A 23018-nucleotide genomic window follows, 5' to 3' on the forward strand; every position below is an offset into this window, starting at 1 on the left:
CACGCATGCCCTCGAAACGAAGAACAAGAAGAAACGAAAAAAAAACCTCGAACCAAAAATAAGGGCAAGAAAAAGGCCAAGGTGCAAACCGATATGACCAATTTTGATTGGCACGATGACAGCAAGGACGATGAAGAAAATGACGATGAAGATGACGACGCGCAAACATCTTCAGCGGATATTAAGGCCGAATTATTAGAAATGGAGTTCACCCGTGGAGTATACAAAGAGTGCACGGCGCTTGCTGAAAAGGAAATGATGACCTCAAAGGGGAGCAGTTTAGAAGAACGCTCATCAAAGAAAAGATGGACTACATGGCACTTTGGCGCGAGTATGTCATGAATCATTTCGACGATACCTTCAACAGTATCCGCAGTAAAATTGAAGCAAACGAGAATGAAGATCAGCAGACGGACGATCCTGTCACGGATCCGAAAAAATCCAAACAACTTATTCGTACTTGCTCTGTCCCACTTCCACGAGTCATTCGTTCCCATCTCCCTAACCGCGATAACTTTTTACAAAGCATCAACAAGTTTTCAGTTCACCTTATCGGCATCATCTCCAAACTATCAACGCTTACTTATCTCAACTTGCTTGAATTACAGCAAACCGCCAACACCTAGACACCACCACCTTTATTCAATTTTCATCATCTTTTCCCGTCAGCGTTTCAATGGCAAAGCGAATTTCTCGGGACTTTCAAAATGAAACCGATTCTACCGATACCTGATGGGCTACAAGATAGACTGCATGCGAGAGTCAAGGACGGTAGCAGCAAGAAGCAGTTTGATGCGCATGATGATCTTCTATCGTCGCGGCATTTACAGTTTTTATATTCGCGGTTCATAAGTTCCGCAACAACGAAAAAAGAATAAAGTAACTTTCCTTCCCTCAGGTTCGATTGGTGCAAGAGTTTACCAGAAATGACGCAATCGTTTTCGGATATGCCTGGCTGCTCTCAAACGATCAATGCTGCAATCAAGGAATATTCGACCAAAGTCAAAACTCTATGGTCCCGCGCAGCACCCGGAAACATTTTGGATCGAGTGGTTCGCACTTTATTACGAATCCACTTGGCTCCTGTTCGCGAAAAAGCATACCAGGAAAAACTCAGAAAGTCGACGATTTGTAAAAGAAAGGATAAACGAAAATGCCCCCGTGCAACAAAGAAGGCGCTGAAATGGAGAATCAAGCAAGAAATGAAAAGTTTAGCGCAAGCTCGGAATAGCGAAAAGTTCCTGATCAGGTTACGCCAGTTGTATGTACAATCTGAGCCAGACAGAGAGGTGACTATGCACGATATCACCGATGGAAATCGAAACGCTGTATATATCGGATGTGCCAAATGTCGATGAAGAAGATCTGTTGGAGCTCATTGAGGAAGAAGACGTTGAAGAAGAAAGATTAGAGGAAGAGGAGGGGATAGATATCCGTCAACCGAAGAACAATAAAACTACATTCGTTGACCATCAGGTGAGTCACGAAAAGGGAAGTCCAGTTCAGAGTTTGCATTTAACACTTTGTTAAAGGACCTGAGCTGTCGTGGTTTGAACGCTCTAAAAGCGGTGGTCAAGAAGTTTATTACGGAATCAAGCACTGAAGAAACTGGCACTGAATCGCGTATTCAAAAGCACACACCTAGAAATATCTCATGGACAACCGAGGAATACCGAGTATTACATTGATTTCTGACCAACTTGCCCCTTATTTCCCAAAGTACGGGAAATTGCAGAAGCACCCGGCCCTCCTGTTACCATTCATGACGGTAATGCGATCTTTCGTCTGGCGGGTTACGACAAAATTACCAAATTAGTTCATCCTGTGGTCTCGCCATCCGCCGAACAAACACTCCACCTAGACGAAACAAGTATCTACGAGCTTTTCGGTTCATTTTCTGGCATGTATCAATTCGTTTCAAGAAACAACAATCCCATCACATCCTTGGTCGAAGCGCGGAAAAATCCTGTCGGCATTATTGCAGCAATATTTGATCTGGGAAAAGCCAAGGACATCTGCGTGAGCTATGGATTGACGTTCCAACACCGAATCTCAGCAAATGGCAAAATGGCGATCCTCCAAGGATCACTGATTCATCGTCGAACGTACGAAATGACGTCGAAATACGATAGACGGCATGAACGCAAAAAAAGCAAGTGCTAAACCGGCCGTTCAAGACGACGACATGAAAAATCAGACCGATTCATTGACTGATGTTATTGATGGCTTGCAAAAACGGCAAAAAGAGATCGTGAAATTGAGGCAATCATTACAAAACGAGGTGAAACTGGCAAAAGGCCGATCCTATGAAGACCGTTCCGACCTGAATTTCAGAAATTGGCAAGATAAAGAGGCTGCAATGCAGAGGGCAAATCAGGCGCTTTTGACATGCCGTACAAGTTTGCGCAAGGCAAAAAATGAACGTTATTTGCTGCAAGGCCAGGTACGTTAATTTGTACATTGAATCAACGGCTGATTGAACTAATGCAACCCGTATTGATAGCTGTACCGAGAAAAAGATACAGAGGAAGAAAGACGTGATACAGTGCCTGCAGCAGCATTTCCTCAATGCATGGACGAGGCGAAAAGATTGGACATCTCCCAATTACAGCATGCTGTCACTTTATCGGGAACGGACTTTGGAATTCAAACAATGTCAGTGACAGTGCCTCTAAGCGTGCCGACCATCAGCAGGCATTTACGCTTATACAACAGATATGCTTGTCTTGAAACTTGCGCCTATGTCGAAGCAGAAAACTCCCTTTCTGATTCTGAGCTGTTACTTCCGAAACCGGTTAAAATCCGTGCCAAGAACATCGAAGAAATATCATTTGCAAGAAGACATCGAAGACGACGTGAAAAATTAAAAAAGGTATTGTTTTATTCACATCTAGAGAATGGCTGACTGACTGGAAAATAGATGACTCCTTCGATCAAAAGCACTGAAGAAATGTTGAGCCGTAACCCAATTTCGCACGCTTGGACGCAGGAACAAGCATTGCATAGTTTCAAAGTATGCAGATTTTTCTTGAACCAAGTGGATATACTAAACTCACACTGTCATTGTTGCAGTTACAAGAAGATGCAAGCGACACATTGCGTAATTTTTATCATAATCGCAAGTCAAAGAAAATAGCATATACGCAGTCATTGCGTACAAAGCGAGCGTGCGTCAAGCGAACGGGCGCAAATGACCGATCGAAATGTTCCAACGAACTTAGTGATGTGCATTGGAAACGCTGGAACCGGTGTGGGCTCTCGCATCAGAGGCCATGCACGAAGAGAGGGGAAGAAGATGCGGACAGAACACTCAAGAAATACGACAGTCGCTATAACAAATGAGTTTTGCTCATCGAAGATTTGTGTATTCTGTTTCCAACAAACAGAGTAAGCGAAACGAAGATTCTCGGATGGAAAAATGAAGCAAGATTTTGGTGCAGTCCGATGCATCAATCCAAACTGGCCTGGCGTGCGCAGAGGTTACGCGACACGGAATCGTGATCAGCAAGCTGCTTTCGCCATTGGTTTGGCAGGTGCGGTCAGACTGCTTTCACAAGATAACGTCACTTTGCCGCAATTCGATCCGCGACCTGAAAGCAATGACAACGTGTTATTCAAAAAGAATAACGATACAAACACTATTGAGGCTATCCGAAGCGATACGCCTATGGTCCCACTCAGCTTGAGTGGATTAACAGTGGGCCAAAACGCCCAAGACTAGTTAAGAAATATAAAAATAAAAGGAGATTAAAAAAATCATTGCTGACAAAGAAATCTCAACGCTGGCTTCAAACAGTCAAGTTGGTTCTTCGTACACTACATTTTTTGTGCTATTGTAGATAGATCTCTGCGGCTATTGAGTTTCGTCCAGCCAATCCAACAAATGCGGGGTATAGTATGTCAGCACGATGCCTGCACCTGCTCTCAAGAAACTGGTCATGGATTCCAACACCGCACTCTTCAGGTCAAATACACCCGCTGCGGCACTGTGGTAAAGCATGGCATATTCACCCGACACTTGATACACGGCAATAGGATAATCCGAGGCCAATTCAGCCGCTTCACGGACAATATCCAAGTAGGGCATACCGGGCTTGACCATGATACAATCTGCGCCTTCGGCCATGTCACGCTTAATCGCACGACGGGCCAGTCCACGGGCATTGGACGGTAATTGGTAACAACGACGATCGCCAAAAGCGGGAGCGGAACCGGCGGCGTCACGGAAAGGACCGTAGAAAGGACCAGCAAACTTGGCAGAATAAGACATGAGCATGACCTTGTGCGCATATCCAGCTTCGATCAAACCTTCCTTGATCGCCTTGATACGACCGTCCATCATATCCGACGGAGCCACACAGTGAGCACCGGCCTTGGCGTATGCGACGGAAATATCTGCCATACGTTGAATGGAAGCCGCATTGTCCAGCGTACCGTCTTCACGCAACACACCACAGTGACCATGCGAAGTGTATTCACACAAGCACACATCGCAAGCGACAAACAAATCCGGGAACGCGGATCGCAACAAACGGACAGCGAGAATTGTCGGACTATCGGTATCCTCAGCGCGAGAACCCGTCGGATCCTTCACATCCGGTTGCAGCGGCACACCAAACAGAATCACGGAGCGAAGCCCCTTTTTGTACAAAGGCTCAATAAAACCTTGAAGTTTGTTGATACCAATACGGTACTGTTCGGGTAACGAAGGAATCGGGTCAAAGTCGTCCGGTTTGTCCGTAATGAAAATAGGGTACATGAGCATTTCCTTCTTCAAAGAACGTTCACATTGCCACGAACGACTCAATGGTGTATGGTAACCGCCTTGCAGCACTGACTGATAGCTTGCCATGACTAATTGATAAATGAGGAAGAGAAAAGTAACGGCAAAACGTTTTGAAAGGTTTTTTATTATGGACGGAGCATCAAAATGCTTCCCAAAATAAATATCACGTGATGTTCTGCTACCCAGGCGTTCCGTTCAGATCCCAAGACGCAAGTCAATAGTTTCCGAAGGCTTATATTAAAAGGCGTGCGTCACTCGCTGAGCAGTACAAAGACTTTTCAGAATAAAGCGATGATAAGGAGTTTTTTCCAATCAACATATTACCATGGGCGCTTTATTGGATTTGACGTGCCTGTAAATCAACAGTGAGCTACACATTAGAAACTAATGGCGTCACTGCTTGTTATTGCATATGGACCGAAATAATAGGAAGTATAGATGAAGTGGACTTGTGCACTGTGAAGAGATGTCACCATGCCAAACCCAAACACTATAGGCATGACGGACGGTGTGACAAAGTTCGGTTAACGTTGGCTGCACATGAATTGGCGAGCATTTTTCCGTTCTCAGCTTCAGTTACACCCTTGAAGACACTAAACGCATTATCGAGAATGATCGAAATGCAAACATTTGCTATCCAATCACACATCCAAATTTGGCAGAAAGGTTGCTGTGAGAACCTTTGCTAGAGCTTTTTCCATTCTGCTATCCAAATCGAAAGACATACACTGTATACACCCGCATCCGCATTTTGATGTGTGCACATCGTTATCAACGAATGTAGTGGTGGATTGCCATCCTTTGGCTTACGTTGTTCAGTTCTCTTCTGCACTTCTTGCGTTATTGTATAGTTTATTTGAAGAATCTGGATAAAAAAAGTTTTACCAAATCGAGTAAAAAAGAGGCGAGGTAATGTAGTTAAGATAAAAGGATATTTTAAGTTAATCAGATAAAAGTGTGAGAACCCCAAAGGATAAAGACATGCAAAAAAATGCATGCATTGACAAGTCACACTTAAAAGAGACATGAGGAAAGCAGATATTTGGGTTTTTCAGATGCGATTTATTTATTTATTATTTGTGACATGAAAAAAATGGACGAGAAACGTATCTTTATTTCCATTGAATGCGTAATATACACGCGCGATTCTTATTTCCAGACTGACCACAGAGTAATTTACAGTTATGCTATCATTTATTGACGATCTGGAAAAGGGAGACAGCACACCTTGGTTCCAAAAAAGCAACTGTCGCCGAAATATCCGCAGTCGTGAGGACAGAGCTGGGCTTCATCTTGATCGGATGCGTAGCAAACAGGCATTTGATCATCAGGACAGGTAGGATCAAAGGAACAGAACGGAGCATCGTCGCCATACCACTCGGCATTACACATGGTATAAACACCAAGCCATAGGAGGACCGAAATCGTCACTTGTTTATGCATAATGTTCAAGATTTGGGAGCGTTTTTTCTTTTTCTTTGATATTCACTATGTCCTGTGGATACGCTCTTATATAACCATTGTTCTTAACCGGGCATTGACCGATATTATGCAAAGATGTTCTACATAAAAGCAACGACAATGTCTTGATCCTCGGCAAATCTATGGGAACACACATGATGCAGGTAGTAATGCAAGCATAAATAGCAAACGTTTATGCTTCCATGTCTTTTTATTATTCACAGGATTAAATTATTCTACAGTTGCCCACTGTTGTTGACTCTATACTTTGCGTCGCAATGATCATAGATGACAAGCGGAAACCACCTTCAACCGAGTTGAAATGAACTTCTGATGTCAAGGGATGTGATTCGGCAATTGGCATTTTTTCCTTTCCGTCACTTTCGGCTTATTATGATTTGGCCGAGACTTCCTCTAGGAGGTTGCGGCAAAATGTGTCCGTGCGCATAGTTTATAGTGTTTTAAAGCTGGATCAATAAGAGAATCTACGCTGATCAGTTGGCTAAAGTTCAATTTAAAAGTGTATAACACATGTGCCAAACTATTACGCTCACGCAGCTCAGTAAATGCCATATTGGATACCGTATACAATTATAAGATGATTGCGCACTGCATTTTTGCAACCATACTTGGACGTTCATATTATAAGCATGTCGAACTATTGACACTATCCATGTTTTCAAGAGGTTACACGCCATATCTAAGGGTGCTGTGAACGACTAAGTGCAAGATAAAGATGACTCTGACATAATTGAATTGCTTAATCTTTCTTATAATCATTTACAACGCAAAGTATATAGTCAACAACAGTGGACAACACTTGGAATACTTTAACTCCGTTAACAATTAGGGATGTCATTAGAGTATAAAGGTTTACTATCTGTGCTTGCAGTTGGCTAACGTGTATCAGGTGCGGTGCAATAGGCTTTCCGTGCATCAAAATATTGTTATCATGCTTTATTCAGACCCCTTTGCATAATCACGGTTAATACTGGGTTATTAACAGCCTTATTTAAGAGCATATAAAATGGGCATATTGGATATGAAAGAAAAGCAAAAATCGTCCCCAAATCTTGAACGTTATGCATCAACAACTGACGATTTTGGCCTTTCTTTGGCTTGGTCTTTACACCATGTGTAATGCCGAATAGTATGGCGACGGTGCTCGGAATGTCCGGCGAATCCTGTCTGCCCTAACGGTCAAGAACCCATTTGCTACGCCAGCGATCAAAAAGCAGCCCGGGATTGTCCTCCATATTGCGGCAATTTCGGCATGGGTTGCGTTTATGGATCCAAGGTGTGTTGTCTCTTTTTTTCAGACGGTGAATAAATGACCGCACCATTGTAAGATACGCTGCGGTCAATGTGGAAATCTGAACTGCGAGTGTCAGTATATATTCAATGGAAATAAAAGATAATTTTCTCTTCCACTTTATGGAATCATGGCATGTCATAAATAATAAGTAAATATAAAACAGCTTGTTGAAAAGCCAAGTATCTGCTGTCCTCGTGTATAGTTACTTTACATGATCTTATTACTTACGCTGGGAAAAGGGAACATACGATGATAAACTTTTTTTGTTTGAGGAGGACCATGGCTTTAAAATGTGCCGCATTTATTCATCTAGGATGACTGACATATAGCGCAGCGGATAATGTTATACGGACGAATCACATTTTGTAATATTACTATTCAAATCAGCTGGGACTATATTTGGAAACGCAAACAACTTACTTTTTGAATGCAACATCTAGCTTTTCTTTGTTGATTCTGATTCCTAAACGAATACTTAGACCAATGTATATCGTATCCGTAAACGTGATATCATACATAAAATACCATGAATACGCCTAGAGAACGCACATACCCATCGAAGCGTGAGTAAGGTAGCGAGTCCTCACTTACAAAGTCTCTACTTGTGTATGGTTGATATGTTGAAATATGATTGAAGAGAAAATGTCTATACAATGCGGTCGCTTGCTTCCCCGCGGATGAGTGTGACGCGTGATTTTTAATGCCGAGCTTGCAAAAAGGGAAAATTTTGGACGGCGGTAGGGATAAGCGGCAGGAAATAGACCCAGCCTTTGCTACGGAACTTCTTCGACGGGCCTAGAGTGAAAAAAGCTATGCGGAGAGATTCTCGGCCAATAGCCCTTCAAAGACTCATGCCTTTTTCAAGTCGCAACAACAGCCGAAAGTTTAGGACGTCCGACTCAATACACAGCGATGAAGATCCGCTCATTGACGAAGAAGCAGCGGTAAGCAATTTACTTTCTCTTCACCCCACCAACAACACAGTGTGTCTAATGCTTCGCAGCTTCAAGGATCCTCCTCCTCACCGGCATTATCCCGTCGAGAACGAATACAACCAACCAAACCTTCTCGATGGAAGTTGCCTTCACTGTCTTGGCGGCCTGCACGCAAATTGAAACCAAGAACGGTGCCATTTCAATGCGACGGTAAGCCCATGGATTATTAGTGTGCGTTTTCTTTTCACCTACTTACATGCCCTCTTACAGACAAACAAAAGAAAAAGTTTGCACCTAATATCATTATCAACCAAAAGTACAACTTCATTACATTTATACCAATGGTGCTTTACGAACAGGTAAAAAACCTCTTTCTTGGCATATACAGTTGGTTGAATGCTCGCGCATCCTTTTGGCTCATTGGTTTTTATGTTCCCGTCTCTCTCTTTTTCTTTTAGTTTGTCGTTTTTTTCAACCTTTATTTCCTCCTTGTCGCCTTGTCCCAATTTGTCCCAGCGCTTAAAATCGGTAATGGCTGATACAAATCAAGTGACTTCCCGACACGCTCGTATTAATGAACATGGAAATCAAAAAAAAGGCTATATCGTCACCTACTTTGGTCCCTTATGTTTTGTCTTGCTCGTGACCATTAGTAAAGAAGCAATGGACGATTACCAACGATACAAACGCGACAAAGAAGCCAACTCACAGCAGTACCAATGTCTAACCTCTTCCGGCACACGCAATATCCCCAGTTCCAAGATCCGAGTCGGTGATATGATTTTGATTCAAAAAGATCAACGAGTAAAGCATTCACCATGGACAAAAATTCGATTCCATATGTGTCAACAGGAATTAACGCCGGCTTCGTTTAGATTCCAGCAGATATGGTTTTGCTGCGGACTACTGAAGAAAATGGAGCGTGCTTTATTCGTACCGATCAACTGGATGGTGAGACAGATTGGAAATTACGACTTGCTGTACCGTCCCTGCAACGACTGTCTTCCGACAATGAATTAATGCACCAGCAAGGGAGCATTTATGGTAAATGAAATAGTGAATTCGCAGATGATAGCAATCTATTGATGCCAATGTAACAGCTGATGCACCGCACAAGGATATTCACAATTTTGTCGGCACATTTACCCACATTGACGAGGATACGGGTTTGGAACAAGTGGAACCACTGGGGGTTGAGAACACCATGTGGACAAACACTGTGCTAGCCTCTGGCTCCGCTATTGGATTCGTCGTTTACACGGGCAGAGATACGCGAGCCGTCATGAACACCAATCATCCCGAGACAAAAGTAGGTTTACTCGATCGCGAAGTAAACCGACTCGCCAAGGTAAGACAAGATAAAAAAAAAGGGGAATGGGTAATTGCAGCAATGTCGATGACTAAAAATCATCGCGCCGCATAGATCTTGTTCCTCGTCACGCTTGGTATATCCATTATTATGGTTGGTCTGAATGGATTCCATGGGCTCTGGTACATCTATGTATTCCGATTCTTGATTTTGTTTTCTTCCATTATCCCGATCAGGTAAAATCTCGGTTAGTTTGTGATGGCGAAGCGTGCGGCAAGGCTGACTTTTTGTTTTTGGCAGTTTACGTGTTAATCTTGATATGGGTAAAACGGTGTACGCTCGTCAAATTGAAAATGATGACGAGATCCAGGGTACCATTGTGCGTACCAGTACGTTGCCGGAAGAGTTGGGACGCATCGAATATTTGCTGTCGGATAAAACAGGCACACTCACGAAAAACGGTACGATGAGCACTGTCTATTATTTTTCAAAGCCCCAGAGTCCAAACATTAACATCGTGCCGTTAGATATGGAATTGAAGAAACTTCACATGGGAACCATGTCTTACAGCTTGGATACAATGGATGAAATTCAAACCCACTTGGCAACTGCTTTTGGTCATCATGATGCCGGTGCCAATACACTCATCCCAACCGGGAGCGGGATCATGGGGCTGACTGGTAAAGGCCGTCGTAATATTTCATCTCGTGTCAGGGATATCGTGCAAGCATTGGCGTTATGTCACAACGTAAGTAACCCACCGGAGGAAACCAAGTGTGACCACCGTACCTTTGTTTAACACGCTGATGGGAAAAAATGATACCAGGTTACACCAGTGGTGATGGAAGATGGCAGTATTACGTACCAGGCATCAAGTCCCGATGAAGTAGCGATCGTCAAATGGACCGAGCATATGGGCATGGCGCTGGTGGCGCGCGATATTGCAAAGATCCAACTGCGAGTGAACTCGACGGGTGAACTGCTGGATTTCGATATTTTAAACATCTTTCCATTCACCAGCGAAACAAAACGTATGGGAATCATTGTGCGTGAGTGTCAATCGGGCGAAATCACCTTTTACGAAAAAGGTGCCGATGCAGTCATGACCCGTATTGTCCAATACAACGATTGGTAGGTTTTTTTATATTGTTTCTGTCGTGTTTCATTGACAAATGACAACGTCGTTTTAACACCAAGAGGATGGCTTTGATAGGCTGGATGAAGAATGTGGAAATATGGCACGCGAAGGCTTACGTACGCTTGTGGTTGCGCGAAAACGATTATCGGATGAAGCTTATGAGAGTTTCAAAGCGAGGTACCCGCTCGGTTGATACGTATCTTTATGTCGGAAGGTTTATTCACGGTTGATATTGTACAGATTCCATGAAGCTGAAATTTCGATTCACGATCGTAATGCTCTCAAACAGACTGTCATTGAAACAGTTTTGGAGACCGATCTGGAACTGCTCGGTTTGACAGGTGTAGAAGACAAGTTACAGGATGGGGTCAAGAATACACTGGAAACAATGCGGAATGCGGGATTAAAGATATGGATGCTTACAGGTAACCTCGAATGAGTTGCGTTTTAGCTTCGCGAGAAAAAAAAGTGAATAATAAGGGAAATATGTCTTTTTGTAGGCGACAAAATTGAAACCGCCACTTGTATTGCTGTTTCCTCGAAACTCGTGTCTCGTAACCAAATGATCCATCAAGTTTCCAAATGTAGGTCTATTACTAACTAGTCTGTCGGTTATCATCATCCTAACGCCATCGCCGTCTGCCTAGTACGAACTGCCATGGAAGCTTTGGATGAAATGGATAATTTGCAATCCAAAACGGATTGCGCTCTTGTGATTGACGGAGAATCGCTTCAAGTAAGATATCATGCAGACCCAAAAAGAAAAAATATATTGAACAAAACTTGACCGTCTGTATGAACAGGTATGCATGGATTACTGCATGGATGAATTCATCGACGTCACCACACGATTACCAGTGGTCGTATGCTGTCGCTGTTCGCCAACGCAAAAGGTAAGATTCACCTCGCCTTATGGATCTCACGATGTTGACGTTTCGGTTTATCCATGATCGTAGGCGGATATCACCCGATTGATTAAGCACCATACAAAGAAGCGGGTCCTATGTATCGGTGACGGTGGTAATGATGTGAGTATGATTCAAGCCGCTGATGTTGGTAAGTGTGTTGGAATTTTTTCCGAGGAAAGAATATCCGGATCAATAATATTATGATGCAGGTGTCGGTATTGTTGGCAAAGAGGGGCGACAAGCATCCTTGGCTGCCGATTTTTCAGTGACTCAATTTAGCCATCTTACGAAATTACTATGTAAGTCTCTGTTGCATCGTTGTCTATGCCGTTACGTATGACTGGAAAAGCTTAAATGGAATTTTTCCAGTGTGGCACGGAAGAAACAGCTATAAGCGATCGGCCAAACTTTCCCAATTTGTGATTCATCGCGGTCTGATTATTTCGGTGATGCAAGCGGTATTTTCAGCCTTGTTCTACTTTGCTCCCATTGCTCTTTACCAGGGCATGCTCATTGTAGGGTAAGTGATGGTTGAAAAAACAGAAAAAAAGATGATGGAGGGTACCTTACTCACTCGATTCGGTTTGTAGCTATGCGACCATTTACACCATGGCTCCCGTCTTTTCTCTCGTTTTGGATCAAGATGTGAATGAAAATATTGCCCTTTTATATCCAGAATTGTATAAAGACCTGACAAAGGTAAATTTGACTTACTAGAAAAATGTGTAGAATTGTTGCTAAAATATAGTGTGGCTATCCAGGGACGATCACTTTCTTACCGAACCTTCTTCACATGGCTGCTGATCAGTGTTTATCAAGGTAATGCGAAGAATGGGAGATAACATATATTGGCATATACTGACTGCGTGGATTTTGTCAGGTGGTGCTATCATGGTGCTGTCTATTCTTCTATTTGAAGATGAATTCATCCATATTGTATCTATTTCATTCACGGCTTTAATTTTCAATGAACTGTTGATGGTGGCACTTGAAATTAATACCTGGTAAAAACACAAAATTCCCTTTTTTTCTTTTCAACCGCAGCAATATTGACACCTTTTGTAGGCATCGAATCATGATTATTTCCGAGATAGTCACGATGCTCATATATATTGGTTCGATGTGGCTCTTGCCCACGTATTTTGGTAAGTTTGATGAAAGCGCGGCATTGTCATGTAGAGATTGGTGACTCATCGATTGACACAGATATGTCATTTATTTTGACTGGGAGATTCATCTGGAAAGTGGCTGTCATCACGGCTGTGAGCAGTTTCCCATTGTATATTGCGAAAATCATCAAGCGTCGCTATGCTCCCCCTAGTTATACAAAGCTGACGTGATGAAGCAGCACCTCTCTGTATAATTTGTACCATTTTCACTAAACCATCTTTTTTTCTGAACCATCATCGAAAATGAGTTCAGGTTTAATACACGGATCTTTGTTTCTTCCTTTATACGATTAACAGGCGAGGCATACTGTTGACGGTACGCTTGATTGCTCGTTTTTCAACGACTCCGTCAAAGCATACGAAGGAGGTATTGGTGGCCAATTCCCCATTTTTGCCAGTCAGCCAAATTGCCATTCTCAGGACCGTGGAAAAAATATTACCAAGTATCAAAATCAGTGTATATCGACATCAATGCTTTCTTACAAAAATCGCTGCGCAGTGCGATGGTTTCGAAGATGTTTTTTCAAGAGGACTTGTAGTTGGCCAAGGGACTAGGCCCGCATGGAATCCTATATGATGCCTTGAACAATGTCCAACTTGAGTGGAGAAACAGGGCGCTTGTTTAAAATGCACATGATGGTCCAAAAGAGGCAATTGGCTGACTAAAGAGATAAACTGCATTTTAGTGAAAAGCGAGGTTTTGGCTGAATTTCATTTTGGCCTTTATTCGCCATGTCTTCCACTGCTACCGATCGTGTCGCTCAACTTGTTGCTCATTTGAATAAGCAAGGTGCATTGCTTACCGATAAAGTGTGCATTGTCACTGGGGCGAGTTCATTGTTCGGAATCGGGTAACATGACCAAACCACGGAATTGCTTCTAGCATAATTCTCTAACGCAAACTCGATCTGCCCCTTGTTCCCCACTGCTAGTCGTGCCACGGCTTACACACTCGCCAAACGACTCCCCAAAGTGATTTATGTGACGGACCTGACTCTGGATAACTTGGATGAACTAGCTAAAGATATCACATCAAAATACCCCGGGGTTCAATGCATCGCCCGTGCCGTGGATGCCGCCTCGACCTCGGCTGTTCAGGCCATCGTGGATGAGGCCATGCAAATTTTTGGTCGCTTGGATGTGTTTGTAGCCAATGCAGGTGTAGCTTCAGGATCGCGCTTGCAGGATGAGGATGAGGAATCATTCATGCGGATGATGCGCATTAATGCTCTGAGGTGAGTGTTGTACAGACCGTTCGTGGATGTCCAATCATTTAAATTTTCTTATTCCATACAGCGCGTTTTTGGCGCTTAAAATCGCCGGAGCAGCTATGCAAGTGACGGGAAAAGGTGGAAAGGACCGATCGGCCGGATCGATCATTGCTACTGCCTCTGGTACGTAACTTAATAGGAATCTCGAAAGGGTCGTACTGATATCAGGTATCAGTGGCTGGTATCCGCTCAGGTGCTGGTTCACCTGAATATTCCGCTTCCAAGGCAGCGTAAGTCGCCCATCACCAGTGGACACATGAAAATTCTGTCACGTTACTAATTGATCACTATATAGTGTCATCAATTTATGCCAAGTGGGTGCTTGCCAATTCGCTGGTACAGACATTCGCGTAAATGCCATTTGTCCGGTAAATAACCTTGCTCACGTCATGTAGGATCAATTGACTGACAGCTTGATTTCTCTCTTTTTTCTGTCAGGGTTTGATCGAGACTGGCATGACGAAAATGACCTTTGATTATGCACGCAACAAAGGCACCGCGCATAAAATTGGTCAATTGAACCCTACCAAGCGTTATGGTGTGGCTATTGAGGTAATAAGTCTATCACGCCGCCGATGGAAGAACAGTACAGACGAAAAAAAGGACCAAGAATGCTTATCTGTTTTCGTTTCTTTTTTTTTCAGATTGCCAATGTAATTGCCTTTTTGGCCAGTGATGAAGCTTCGTATTTGAATGGTCAAGCCATTGCTGTGGATGGTGGGTTGTCGTCTAGTCTCCCGATTGTCCCCGGTCGATTTTTTTAAACATTCAAAAATGGGAATTGTATTTTCTTATAAATCTATACTATCTACAAAATGTTGAATCACGGCTCGGCCATCGGCATTTTCGAATCGTTTCTGCCGGCAAACAATGCTGCCGTGAGCGTTGAACGCTCGGATATAGACAAGGATGGTATCCCACTGTAACAGTCTTAATTGTTCCTGTATTTTGAGCTGAAAAGGATGGAGTTCCAACGGATGTAACATGCTCGCCAGGGATTTTGATGGACACACATTGCATGTCGACGATAATACTTCTGTAAAGTCTCTGCCTATTGACATCAATTATCATTGTGTTAGTTACGCGGATTTTGTGGTGTCTTTGTTTTTATATCATGTTTCTATGCACCTGCAGGATGATTTGAAGTGTGATGCACGTTATGATCATCATTTCGGTCAGGCAAGTTGACGGCATCCAGGGCATCAGCCAGCACGTTGCCTTCCATCATGCGGTCAGCTTCGTCTGAAAATCCAGAGGAGCGTCGTCGATAGTCCTTTTTCTGTTTTACGTGTGTCTGTAACAAGGGAGTGGAAGCATCTTTCTTCTGAGCAGCGAGAATTCGAGCTACCCGATACCGTGAGATCATGCCTTGGTAGCCAATGTAGGATAACACCAATAATATAAATAATATGACTAGAACAGGTGACAAAATATAAAAGACAATCTTGAGCACAGTATTCCATCTGAAACGGGCACCTGTCTTTTTGAACATTGTGGGATCGCGCCGATCAAAGGCAGTAACCACCGAAGGGTAGGCATTATCAAGAGAGCTAAAGCAACGACAAAAATGGATGAGCATGCTTAGATAGGATCAGCAAGTTGTTTTCAGCTTACATTTCCAGGTCGTCCATGCTTTCGAAATAGTTGATATCGGACAAGGCGGCTGTCCAGTAAGGCACAGTGCGATCGTTATCCACATTGGCGTAAGTGCGTCGGGCTTTGAATAAAGCCAGCGTTTTATGAAATTCTCGTTCTATTTTCAAGCAAATTTTATCAGCAATGCATGACCGCAGCCAAGTTTTCGGCTTGACGTAATTTGGGCTTACCCGGATCGGCCAGGATGCTAAGCAGAGGTTGTTGGTCTTCGTACGTATCCACAAGTTGCAACTGGTCGCCTGACCGGGAGACCATCGATCCACAGATAAAGTTGAACAGTCTGTCAAATAATGATCCAGCAGGAAGACGAGAACCGAGATGCGGTGTCGCAAAGGTCACAAAAAACTGTAGCCATGCATAAGAAACGCCAAGACCAAAACAGTGATGCATACGAACTGATTGAACTTACCACAGGCTCCACGGTGCGAAAGAACCCTTCCTTGCCAAGAAGGCCAATGGCAAATCGTAGAATGAGACCTCCCATTGAATATCCCACCATGCCCACTTTGGTGACCCGTAAGCCTTTGCTCTTCAATTCATCGATATGCTCATGAATCTTCAGTAGTGGGGAAAGATGACGGCGCATCGCGTCAGTTTTTTATGCATGATCTCTAATAGCACAATGTCCACAACGCACCTTGATGACCAATCGTCTACCGCAAATGTCGATACCGTCATAGGTATATTTTGACTCATTCACATCACTATTGAGCTGAAACAAATGGGCAAAGTCAGACCACGTTTCAGGGTGTTTCTAGGTAATGAAGAAGCGCATGCTTACGATGCTCAAGTGATCCTTGTCCTTGTAAGCATGTCGGATCTGTTTTTCGAGAAATTTCATATGGTCATGATTCCCCCAAAGGCCATGTTGCAGCACAATGAGCGAAATGTCTTTGTTTGTCATGGTATAGCAATAGCAAAAAGCAAAAGTTGTGATAAAAACTCGTCAAATAATGGGGACCAGCTTCATATTTGGTGATTTTTTTATTTTATTTCGGCAATACTCATTTGCCGAAGTTCCGGGGAATACAATACGTAAGAAAAGTAAAAAATCTAATCTACCTTGATGCTGGCAAAGATTTTGCGAAGGAAGATCAAGCAAGCAAGATAACCAACAGCACCTAGGAAACAGAAGAAAACATGTGTTAAAAAGTTGATAATCACACAAGCCCATGACTATTTAATAAAGAATTTACCTGTCAAAATGGTGACCAACAGACTGATGAGGGCCGAGTAGCCGAGATACAGCACAGTGCTGGTGAAGCTGTTGATATCCAATTTGGTAAAGTAGTATAACAAGGAGTACAGGTAGACGTAGAGACCGGTGGCACCGGCAGTGAGGAAAGCGCGCCATGACCAATGATAATCTTCGTTGCAAAGATGGAAGTAGCACATCAGAATAGTGACTTGAGAACAAGTGAGCATCAAGACGACAAACACAAGGAAAAGGAAACCAATGCCGTAGTAAATGCGATGGAACCAAATGCTGTTCATGGTAAAGTAGAGCTCAATAAAGATGGCACCAAAAGGCAAGATACCGCCCATCAAAATGGAAGGAATGCTGCGAAGATAGAAAGGCTGATCGGGAATCTGACGTGGAATTTGGTTGGTGCGCACAGGATGCTCAATTCTCGGCTTACGGAAACCAAAGTACGAACCGGCCACACTCAAAGGCAAAGCAATGATACCCCAAAGACCGATCAAAGCCAACATAGTACCAAAAGGCACCGCTCCCGATGAGTCGGAAGCAATCAAGAAGAAGTTCAAACCAATCAATGAGCCCAAAATCACACTATCCAAAGCAGCAGGATTATTTAAATGAGTCGCTGATTCATCTTTTTGGGAACACCTTGACGTGGTTTGTTGATACGTACCCAGGGAATAAAGTGGCGTTCATAACGACGTTGGTCTTCCATGCCTCACCTCCGTTCATCTTGTAAATGCGCGCAGACACGAAACCGGAAATGCAGCTAAACACCATAAAGAAGATGACCATCACTGTTGCCAAGGAGCCACGGTTCGAAGGGGACAAGAAACCAAGAACAGCAAACACTAAAGAGCGACCAAATCACGTCAATAACTCCCAATTAGCACTTAAATTAATTGTAAGTTTACCAAGGGTCAAAGCAGCAATCGCCACCAGTTGAGAACCACCACCGACTAGCACGGACAAGAGCATAGGACGGGTAGGTGGACGGAAGACATCGCCGTGAACCAATTTCCAACCATAATCCTCTTGAACATCTTCCTATGGACACCGAATATAAAAAAGATCAATGATCTGCAATGGGGAATGACGAGTCTTTTTTTTTTTTTTTTTTACCTGAACTTCAACAGCATTGTAGCGCGAGATATCCTTGTGAAGTGCACGAAGGAGAATCATGGCGACCATACCGGTCAAGAACAAGACAATGACAATGGAGTTGATGAGAGAGAACCAATGAATGGAAGGATCTTGGATGTAGAGATAACTATCCCAACGTGTGGCCCATTCGGTCGTTGATTCCTACGCCAAAATAAATCCCACATCAATACACGCCAACGTCAACACACTTTACACCATCCCATTTGGACAAGAAATTTCGTGACGCGTTGATCTTAAAGCTTACCTTCCATGTGACATCATAGGTATAGAGAACCTTATCGGAACCATCGCCCTTGAGTTGGAAAGCCAGAGCGTTGGGATCACAATCGACCGAACCGTCGGTTTTACGTTTAAAGTTCTTGCTAGCAGGGTACACCACGACACCAACCACTCGGTAAGCGTTGTCAGGACGAACATTATAATAGACGACGATATTATAATGGTTATTCAAGTAAGCGACATTGTTGGCGGTGTAACCGAGGTTGAAACCGATGTTGTAATAGTGTTCTTGAGTATTCTGCTCGTCATTATTTTCAATAGCCTTTTCGGTAGCCGCAGGCAAACCGTCAATAACCCAGTTGATGGCGTATCCATCAGCAATGGTTTGCGTAATAAATTCAGCATCGGGCTTGGGAATGGCATCTGTTTCACATAAAAGCTGACAGTGACGATCTTTCTTCATGGACAACTGTAAAAAGACCAAGCCCGTGATTAGTTTGAAATTGAACAAAAAACAGAGCCATCATGACAATTCCTGGTCATTATATATTTGCAGATGCCAAGGTGTTTGTCATAAATCCTCTTTCCCCATCGCCAATCATCATCTCGCCTCAACCAAAAAAGGTACCTGGAAAGGCGAGTTGAAAATACGATCGCCAAACAAAATGCTGCCCAAGCTCTCTGGTTGTTTTTCGGGACCTTCAGAGGGACGACAAAAGTGAAATGCAGGAAGATAGTAATCATAAGCAATGACGGACTTGACCATTTGGTTGGACATGGGCGTTAACGCGTTGACAAGCAATGGTACATTATCGCCTTCTGCGTAATCGTTGGGAGCCACGCCAGGTAGATAGAAAGCCTTAGCCAAAGTAGCATAGACTGCCAGAAGAATAAGGCTACAAGCCTTAACCCTCGGTAGCGTTATCATATTGGAAGGAGCCAAAAAGTAGTAAAATGAAAAAAGGATGAAAAAACAAAAAAAGGCGCAATAAACTAAGAGGAGCAATGGAATGGTTCATCTCTTTAGTGCGGAACTACAAAAATGGTGAGCTTTTCTCCACTGACTCCGCACGCTGGACCTTTTTTTCGCTTTTTTATTTTCAAACTAACTATAAAGCAAGTCTATTCTTTATCATTCATGCTTTCTACGCTCAGTTAAAGCAATCTTTGTATCTGAATGAATCCAGCTACGTCGGCCATAGATTTGGAAAAAAAAAAGCGTAGAAATCAAGGAAACGTGGGGATTTAAAAATAGAAGTGAAGAATGGATTATCATTGGTCGGCCATGTTCCATTATGCGGAGTATGAAAACTATGGAAAGAAATATAACGATTCTCATGATCGATGTGGTTCTTTCCTTCCATTCATCCATCCAAACAAGGATCCATCCGTCTATCCATCCACCATGCTTTTGTACCAAGATATCCTCAACGGTGACGAACTCTTCTCTGATGCTTATCCCATCAAGGAAATCGATGACATCGCTTATGAAGTCGACTGCCAAATGATCAACATCAGTGAAGGTGATGTCGATATTGGTGCCAACCCCTCCGCTGAAGGTGGTGATGAAGGTGTTGAGTCCACCACCCAGACCGTGAACAACGTCGTCTACTCTTTCCGTCTCACTGAGACCTCCTTCGACAAGAAGTCCTACATGGTCTACATCAAGGGCTACATGAAGGCTATCAAGGCTAAGTTGGCCGAAACCAACCCTGAACGTATCCCCATCTTCGAAGCCAAGGCCAGCAGCTTTGTCAAGAAGCTCTTGGCTAACTTCAAGGTAAATACTAATCTTGCAGCACTCATCGAAACTCTGGAACAGAGTGCTAACTTATTTTTTGTATAATTTTCTAGGATTACGAATTCTACACCGGTGAATCCATGGATCCCGATGCCATGGTTGCCTTGTTGAACTACCGTGAAGATGGTGTCACCCCTTACTTCACCTTCTTCAAGGATGGTCTTAAGGAGCAGAAGTTGGTAAGTTGATGGAACCGCGCTGTTGAGCATGCCATGAGGATCATTAAAGAATCATACACTAATTTTTCTCTTTTTTTCTTTTTACCAGTAAATTGCATGTTTTACTTTTAAAAAAACATGGCTTTTTCTTCCCCACTGGCTCTAGTTGTTCTTTACCTTCGACGGATTCTAAAATTCATAATAAAAATTGCATTAGTTTGATTGCTCTGCTCTCTTTATGAGGATGGAAAAAAAAAGAAGCAAGTTCCATGTTTGTTTTTGTTATTTATGCACTTTGAATTTATTCTAGCCGTAATTGTTACAAAAGGGAGGGACGTAAAAAATTAAAATAAAAAAAAGGATTATTATGAATAGTAAGTGGTAGGTGGGGGAACAAAACAAAAAAACAAACCAAAAGAAACTATTAAATGAGATTAAAGTCTAAAGAGAGGATTAAAAGGTATCATTTTTCTGTCTTTTCTTTTTTCTACTTTGGCAGTGACAATCCTTCATCATCTTGAAAGAACTTTTCGGACACAATGTATTCTTCTTCCTTCTTGCGCAGCCGTTTGACGCAGGCCAGAGTGGACGGCAATGTCATGAAGAGCCAGGCGGCCACAGGCAACATGGTGTAGTCGAGCAGGTTGGACCACTGGCGCATTTCTGACTTGGATTTACGCAGGAAATCACGATCGATGGATCGGTGCAGATGTTCGTAAATGGCCAGTGTAGCAAACAGTGGGAACGGTAAAAGGACGGTAATGATTTTCACCAGCGTCCATAATTGGCCGTAGAATTCGTAGGTCAAGATGGGATTGGAAATGGGACTGACAATAGCCAGCCAATGCAAGGGGGGGAACAGCAAGAACTGCATCAAGGGCACCGCCGCAAACATCAGCCAGCCCGACGTGGCAGGAATCATATGCGCTTCCAAAATCAAAATACACACCGTCAGCTTATCACGCCAGTTGACCGAGGACGAAGCCGCCATGGCCAAACTGCTGCTGGCACTGCCAAGAATACTGGTGGCCGACTTGGCTTCTCTGGAAAACGCGTTTTGCAGCGTGTAAGCGACATCCGCAACTCCGTTGTAGTGACGTTTGGCTTGCACAAAGCGCGCATTCACGTTGGAAAAGTAACCGTCGGTTTGTACATTGGTCAAATTGATAGGCACGTAAATAGGAGCGGTACGCACTTGGCCGTTGGTTTTGAAGAAACACTTCAACCACATGTGCATATCTTCGCCGACGGCATCGGCATCCGTATCCCAGTAACCGACGCGTTCGGCTAAAATCAACGATAAACTGTAGTTGGAGCAAGGGAAAGACAATCCACGACTGTTGCTCAAATTGGACATGACCATGGCCGACCAGGTAATATCGGTGACACGCACCGCGGCAGGGACATCAAAGCAATTGCGCGAAAAGAAGATCGGTGGGGCCAGTAACAAATGGTGAGGATCCGACGATCGTTGGAGGGCTTCCTCAACTTCGCGAACGTACAATTCCGGAATGCTGGAGTCTGAATCAGAAATCGTGAGAATAATACGACGGCGATCGACGCCACGGCGCAACAGCTCTTGCGATCCGTGACGAGCAGCATATGCCACGTTGCTTCCCTTGCCACGCGATTCACCCGGAATATCGGCGGGATGCGCTGTCACGATAAAGTGGGCAAATCGATTTTCAAATACGGCTTGCAAACGTTGACCTTTGGCTTCATGCTCAGGTTCGGACGCTTCCATGGCCAAAATAATCGTATAATGTGTGCTTGCATTTCTGTAAAGTGAATAGAAAAGAATTCTTTGTGAGTTCAAAAAATCATGCATCAAAAAGGTTGATAGCTTTTTGCTTACCGATGACTTGCTAAACGACCGATGGTGTCTTTGAGTAGACCGTCCGGCTCGCAATAATTGGGTATGATGAAAGCGTGACAGTAAGTAGGATCTTCATAGTATTGGAGTCGTTCTTCAATGTCTTCCAAGGCCTGCCCTTCGTCATCGTGATGAACGGTATGGGTAATGGTGCGTTCTCGAGTAACATTGGGTGAATTGGTTCGACTGGTCGCGCTGACAAAAGTGTCATTGTCATTGGTGATGGCTGGAAGACGAGCGTTCCACTTGCGAATATTGGCTCGTATTTTGCATGACGTGAGCCAGAATTTGCATACGTGATTCACTTGCGAGAACAGAAACAAGGAAAAATACGCAAACAAAAATAACAAGTAGACTCGAGGAAAGAAGAGTGGACCGAGAGGAAGGACGGCCAAGGAAACCATAGGCACCAGAGGCGCCACCCACTCTGAAGGCTTTTTCAAATGTTTCATTCTCCTTCTTCTGGTTCTAATTGGACACTTTTTTTCTGATGATCTTGTTTATAAGTCAAGAATAAAATTAACCAAAGCAAGCGAAAAGGAGGTGTAAGTGAAGAAGAACAAGGGAAAAAGAGCACTAGAAAAAAAAAGAGCCAAGAAAAAGTAGGGAAAATGGGGGTGGGGTTCACTAGGTCAATAACCCACGTTATGATTT

General features: G+C 43.5%; 11 protein-coding genes across 11 annotated transcripts; 7 read left to right on the forward strand and 4 right to left on the reverse strand.

The window, feature by feature from the left end:
• Positions 1–93: 93 nt before the first annotated feature.
• Positions 94–626, forward strand: BYT42DRAFT_610709 (uncharacterized protein; the record flags this gene model as incomplete). The annotated part of the gene is made up of 2 exons (XM_051571419.1): positions 94–219; positions 279–626. The coding sequence occupies 2 exons, from the start codon at positions 94–96 to the stop codon at positions 624–626; spliced, it is 474 nt and encodes a 157-aa protein (XP_051427427.1).
• Positions 627–1311: 685 nt separating this feature from the next.
• Positions 1312–1688, forward strand: BYT42DRAFT_543029 (uncharacterized protein; the record flags this gene model as incomplete). The annotated part of the gene is made up of 2 exons (XM_051565653.1): positions 1312–1476; positions 1533–1688. 2 exons carry the CDS (start codon positions 1312–1314, stop codon positions 1686–1688), a joined length of 321 nt encoding a protein of 106 aa, XP_051427428.1.
• Positions 1689–2446: 758 nt separating this feature from the next.
• BYT42DRAFT_197154 (uncharacterized protein) lies at positions 2447–3598 on the forward strand. Its single transcript, XM_051562494.1, has 3 exons — positions 2447–2872; positions 2921–3013; positions 3073–3598. Exons 1-3 carry the CDS (start codon positions 2573–2575, stop codon positions 3340–3342), a joined length of 663 nt encoding a protein of 220 aa, XP_051427429.1. The 5' UTR covers positions 2447–2572; the 3' UTR covers positions 3343–3598.
• BYT42DRAFT_543030 (uncharacterized protein) lies at positions 3419–3721 on the forward strand (the record flags this gene model as incomplete). The annotated part of the gene is made up of 1 exon (XM_051565654.1): positions 3419–3721. The coding sequence occupies one exon, from the start codon at positions 3419–3421 to the stop codon at positions 3719–3721; it is 303 nt and encodes a 100-aa protein (XP_051427430.1).
• Positions 3578–4885, reverse strand: BYT42DRAFT_557048 (delta-aminolevulinic acid dehydratase). The gene has a single exon (XM_051566848.1). It carries the CDS (start codon positions 4850–4852, stop codon positions 3854–3856), a length of 999 nt encoding a protein of 332 aa, XP_051427431.1. The 5' UTR covers positions 4853–4885; the 3' UTR covers positions 3578–3853.
• Positions 4886–8413: 3528 nt separating this feature from the next.
• Positions 8414–13192, forward strand: BYT42DRAFT_610712 (uncharacterized protein; the record flags this gene model as incomplete). The annotated part of the gene is made up of 24 exons (XM_051571420.1): positions 8414–8506; positions 8566–8707; positions 8768–8856; positions 8956–9025; positions 9096–9301; positions 9373–9541; positions 9598–9845; positions 9921–10042; positions 10107–10267; positions 10334–10554; positions 10633–10937; positions 11020–11121; positions 11185–11369; positions 11445–11528; positions 11592–11680; positions 11748–11837; positions 11901–12000; positions 12062–12151; positions 12222–12372; positions 12443–12551; positions 12614–12671; positions 12733–12856; positions 12918–12997; positions 13059–13192. 24 exons carry the CDS (start codon positions 8414–8416, stop codon positions 13190–13192), a joined length of 3222 nt encoding a protein of 1073 aa, XP_051427432.1.
• A 527-nt stretch (positions 13193–13719) lies between these two features.
• Positions 13720–15099, forward strand: BYT42DRAFT_557054 (uncharacterized protein). Its single transcript, XM_051566849.1, has 7 exons — positions 13720–13872; positions 13954–14256; positions 14318–14415; positions 14468–14522; positions 14588–14660; positions 14731–14844; positions 14937–15099. Exons 1-7 carry the CDS (start codon positions 13754–13756, stop codon positions 15054–15056), a joined length of 882 nt encoding a protein of 293 aa, XP_051427433.1. The 5' UTR covers positions 13720–13753; the 3' UTR covers positions 15057–15099.
• Positions 15100–16909, reverse strand: BYT42DRAFT_557057 (putative serine esterase-domain-containing protein). Its single transcript, XM_051566850.1, has 6 exons — positions 16730–16909; positions 16586–16660; positions 16358–16504; positions 16119–16293; positions 15907–16045; positions 15100–15842 (listed from the first exon to the last, which is right to left on the reverse strand). The coding sequence occupies exons 1-6, from the start codon at positions 16850–16852 to the stop codon at positions 15413–15415; spliced, it is 1089 nt and encodes a 362-aa protein (XP_051427434.1). The 5' UTR covers positions 16853–16909; the 3' UTR covers positions 15100–15412.
• Positions 16827–19774, reverse strand: BYT42DRAFT_197298 (uncharacterized protein). Its single transcript, XM_051562496.1, has 7 exons — positions 19161–19774; positions 18558–19001; positions 18272–18454; positions 18064–18196; positions 17823–18000; positions 17145–17740; positions 16827–17069 (listed from the first exon to the last, which is right to left on the reverse strand). The coding sequence occupies exons 1-7, from the start codon at positions 19458–19460 to the stop codon at positions 17002–17004; spliced, it is 1902 nt and encodes a 633-aa protein (XP_051427435.1). The 5' UTR covers positions 19461–19774; the 3' UTR covers positions 16827–17001.
• Positions 19775–19897: 123 nt separating this feature from the next.
• BYT42DRAFT_527022 (Mss4-like protein) lies at positions 19898–20738 on the forward strand. The gene is made up of 3 exons (XM_051565355.1): positions 19898–20312; positions 20387–20512; positions 20601–20738. The coding sequence occupies exons 1-3, from the start codon at positions 19938–19940 to the stop codon at positions 20601–20603; spliced, it is 504 nt and encodes a 167-aa protein (XP_051427436.1). The 5' UTR covers positions 19898–19937; the 3' UTR covers positions 20604–20738.
• On the reverse strand, positions 20739–22968 carry BYT42DRAFT_509532 (glycosyl transferase family group 2-domain-containing protein). The gene is made up of 2 exons (XM_051565132.1): positions 22347–22968; positions 20739–22269 (listed from the first exon to the last, which is right to left on the reverse strand). Exons 1-2 carry the CDS (start codon positions 22814–22816, stop codon positions 20979–20981), a joined length of 1761 nt encoding a protein of 586 aa, XP_051427437.1. The 5' UTR covers positions 22817–22968; the 3' UTR covers positions 20739–20978.
• Positions 22969–23018: the final 50 nt, after the last annotated feature.

Source organism: Radiomyces spectabilis (genome assembly GCF_025331425.1).
Source record: "Radiomyces spectabilis strain NRRL 2753 chromosome Unknown BYT42scaffold_2, whole genome shotgun sequence".
In the NCBI taxonomy this organism is placed as follows: Eukaryota; Fungi; Mucoromycota; class Mucoromycetes; order Mucorales; family Radiomycetaceae; genus Radiomyces; species Radiomyces spectabilis.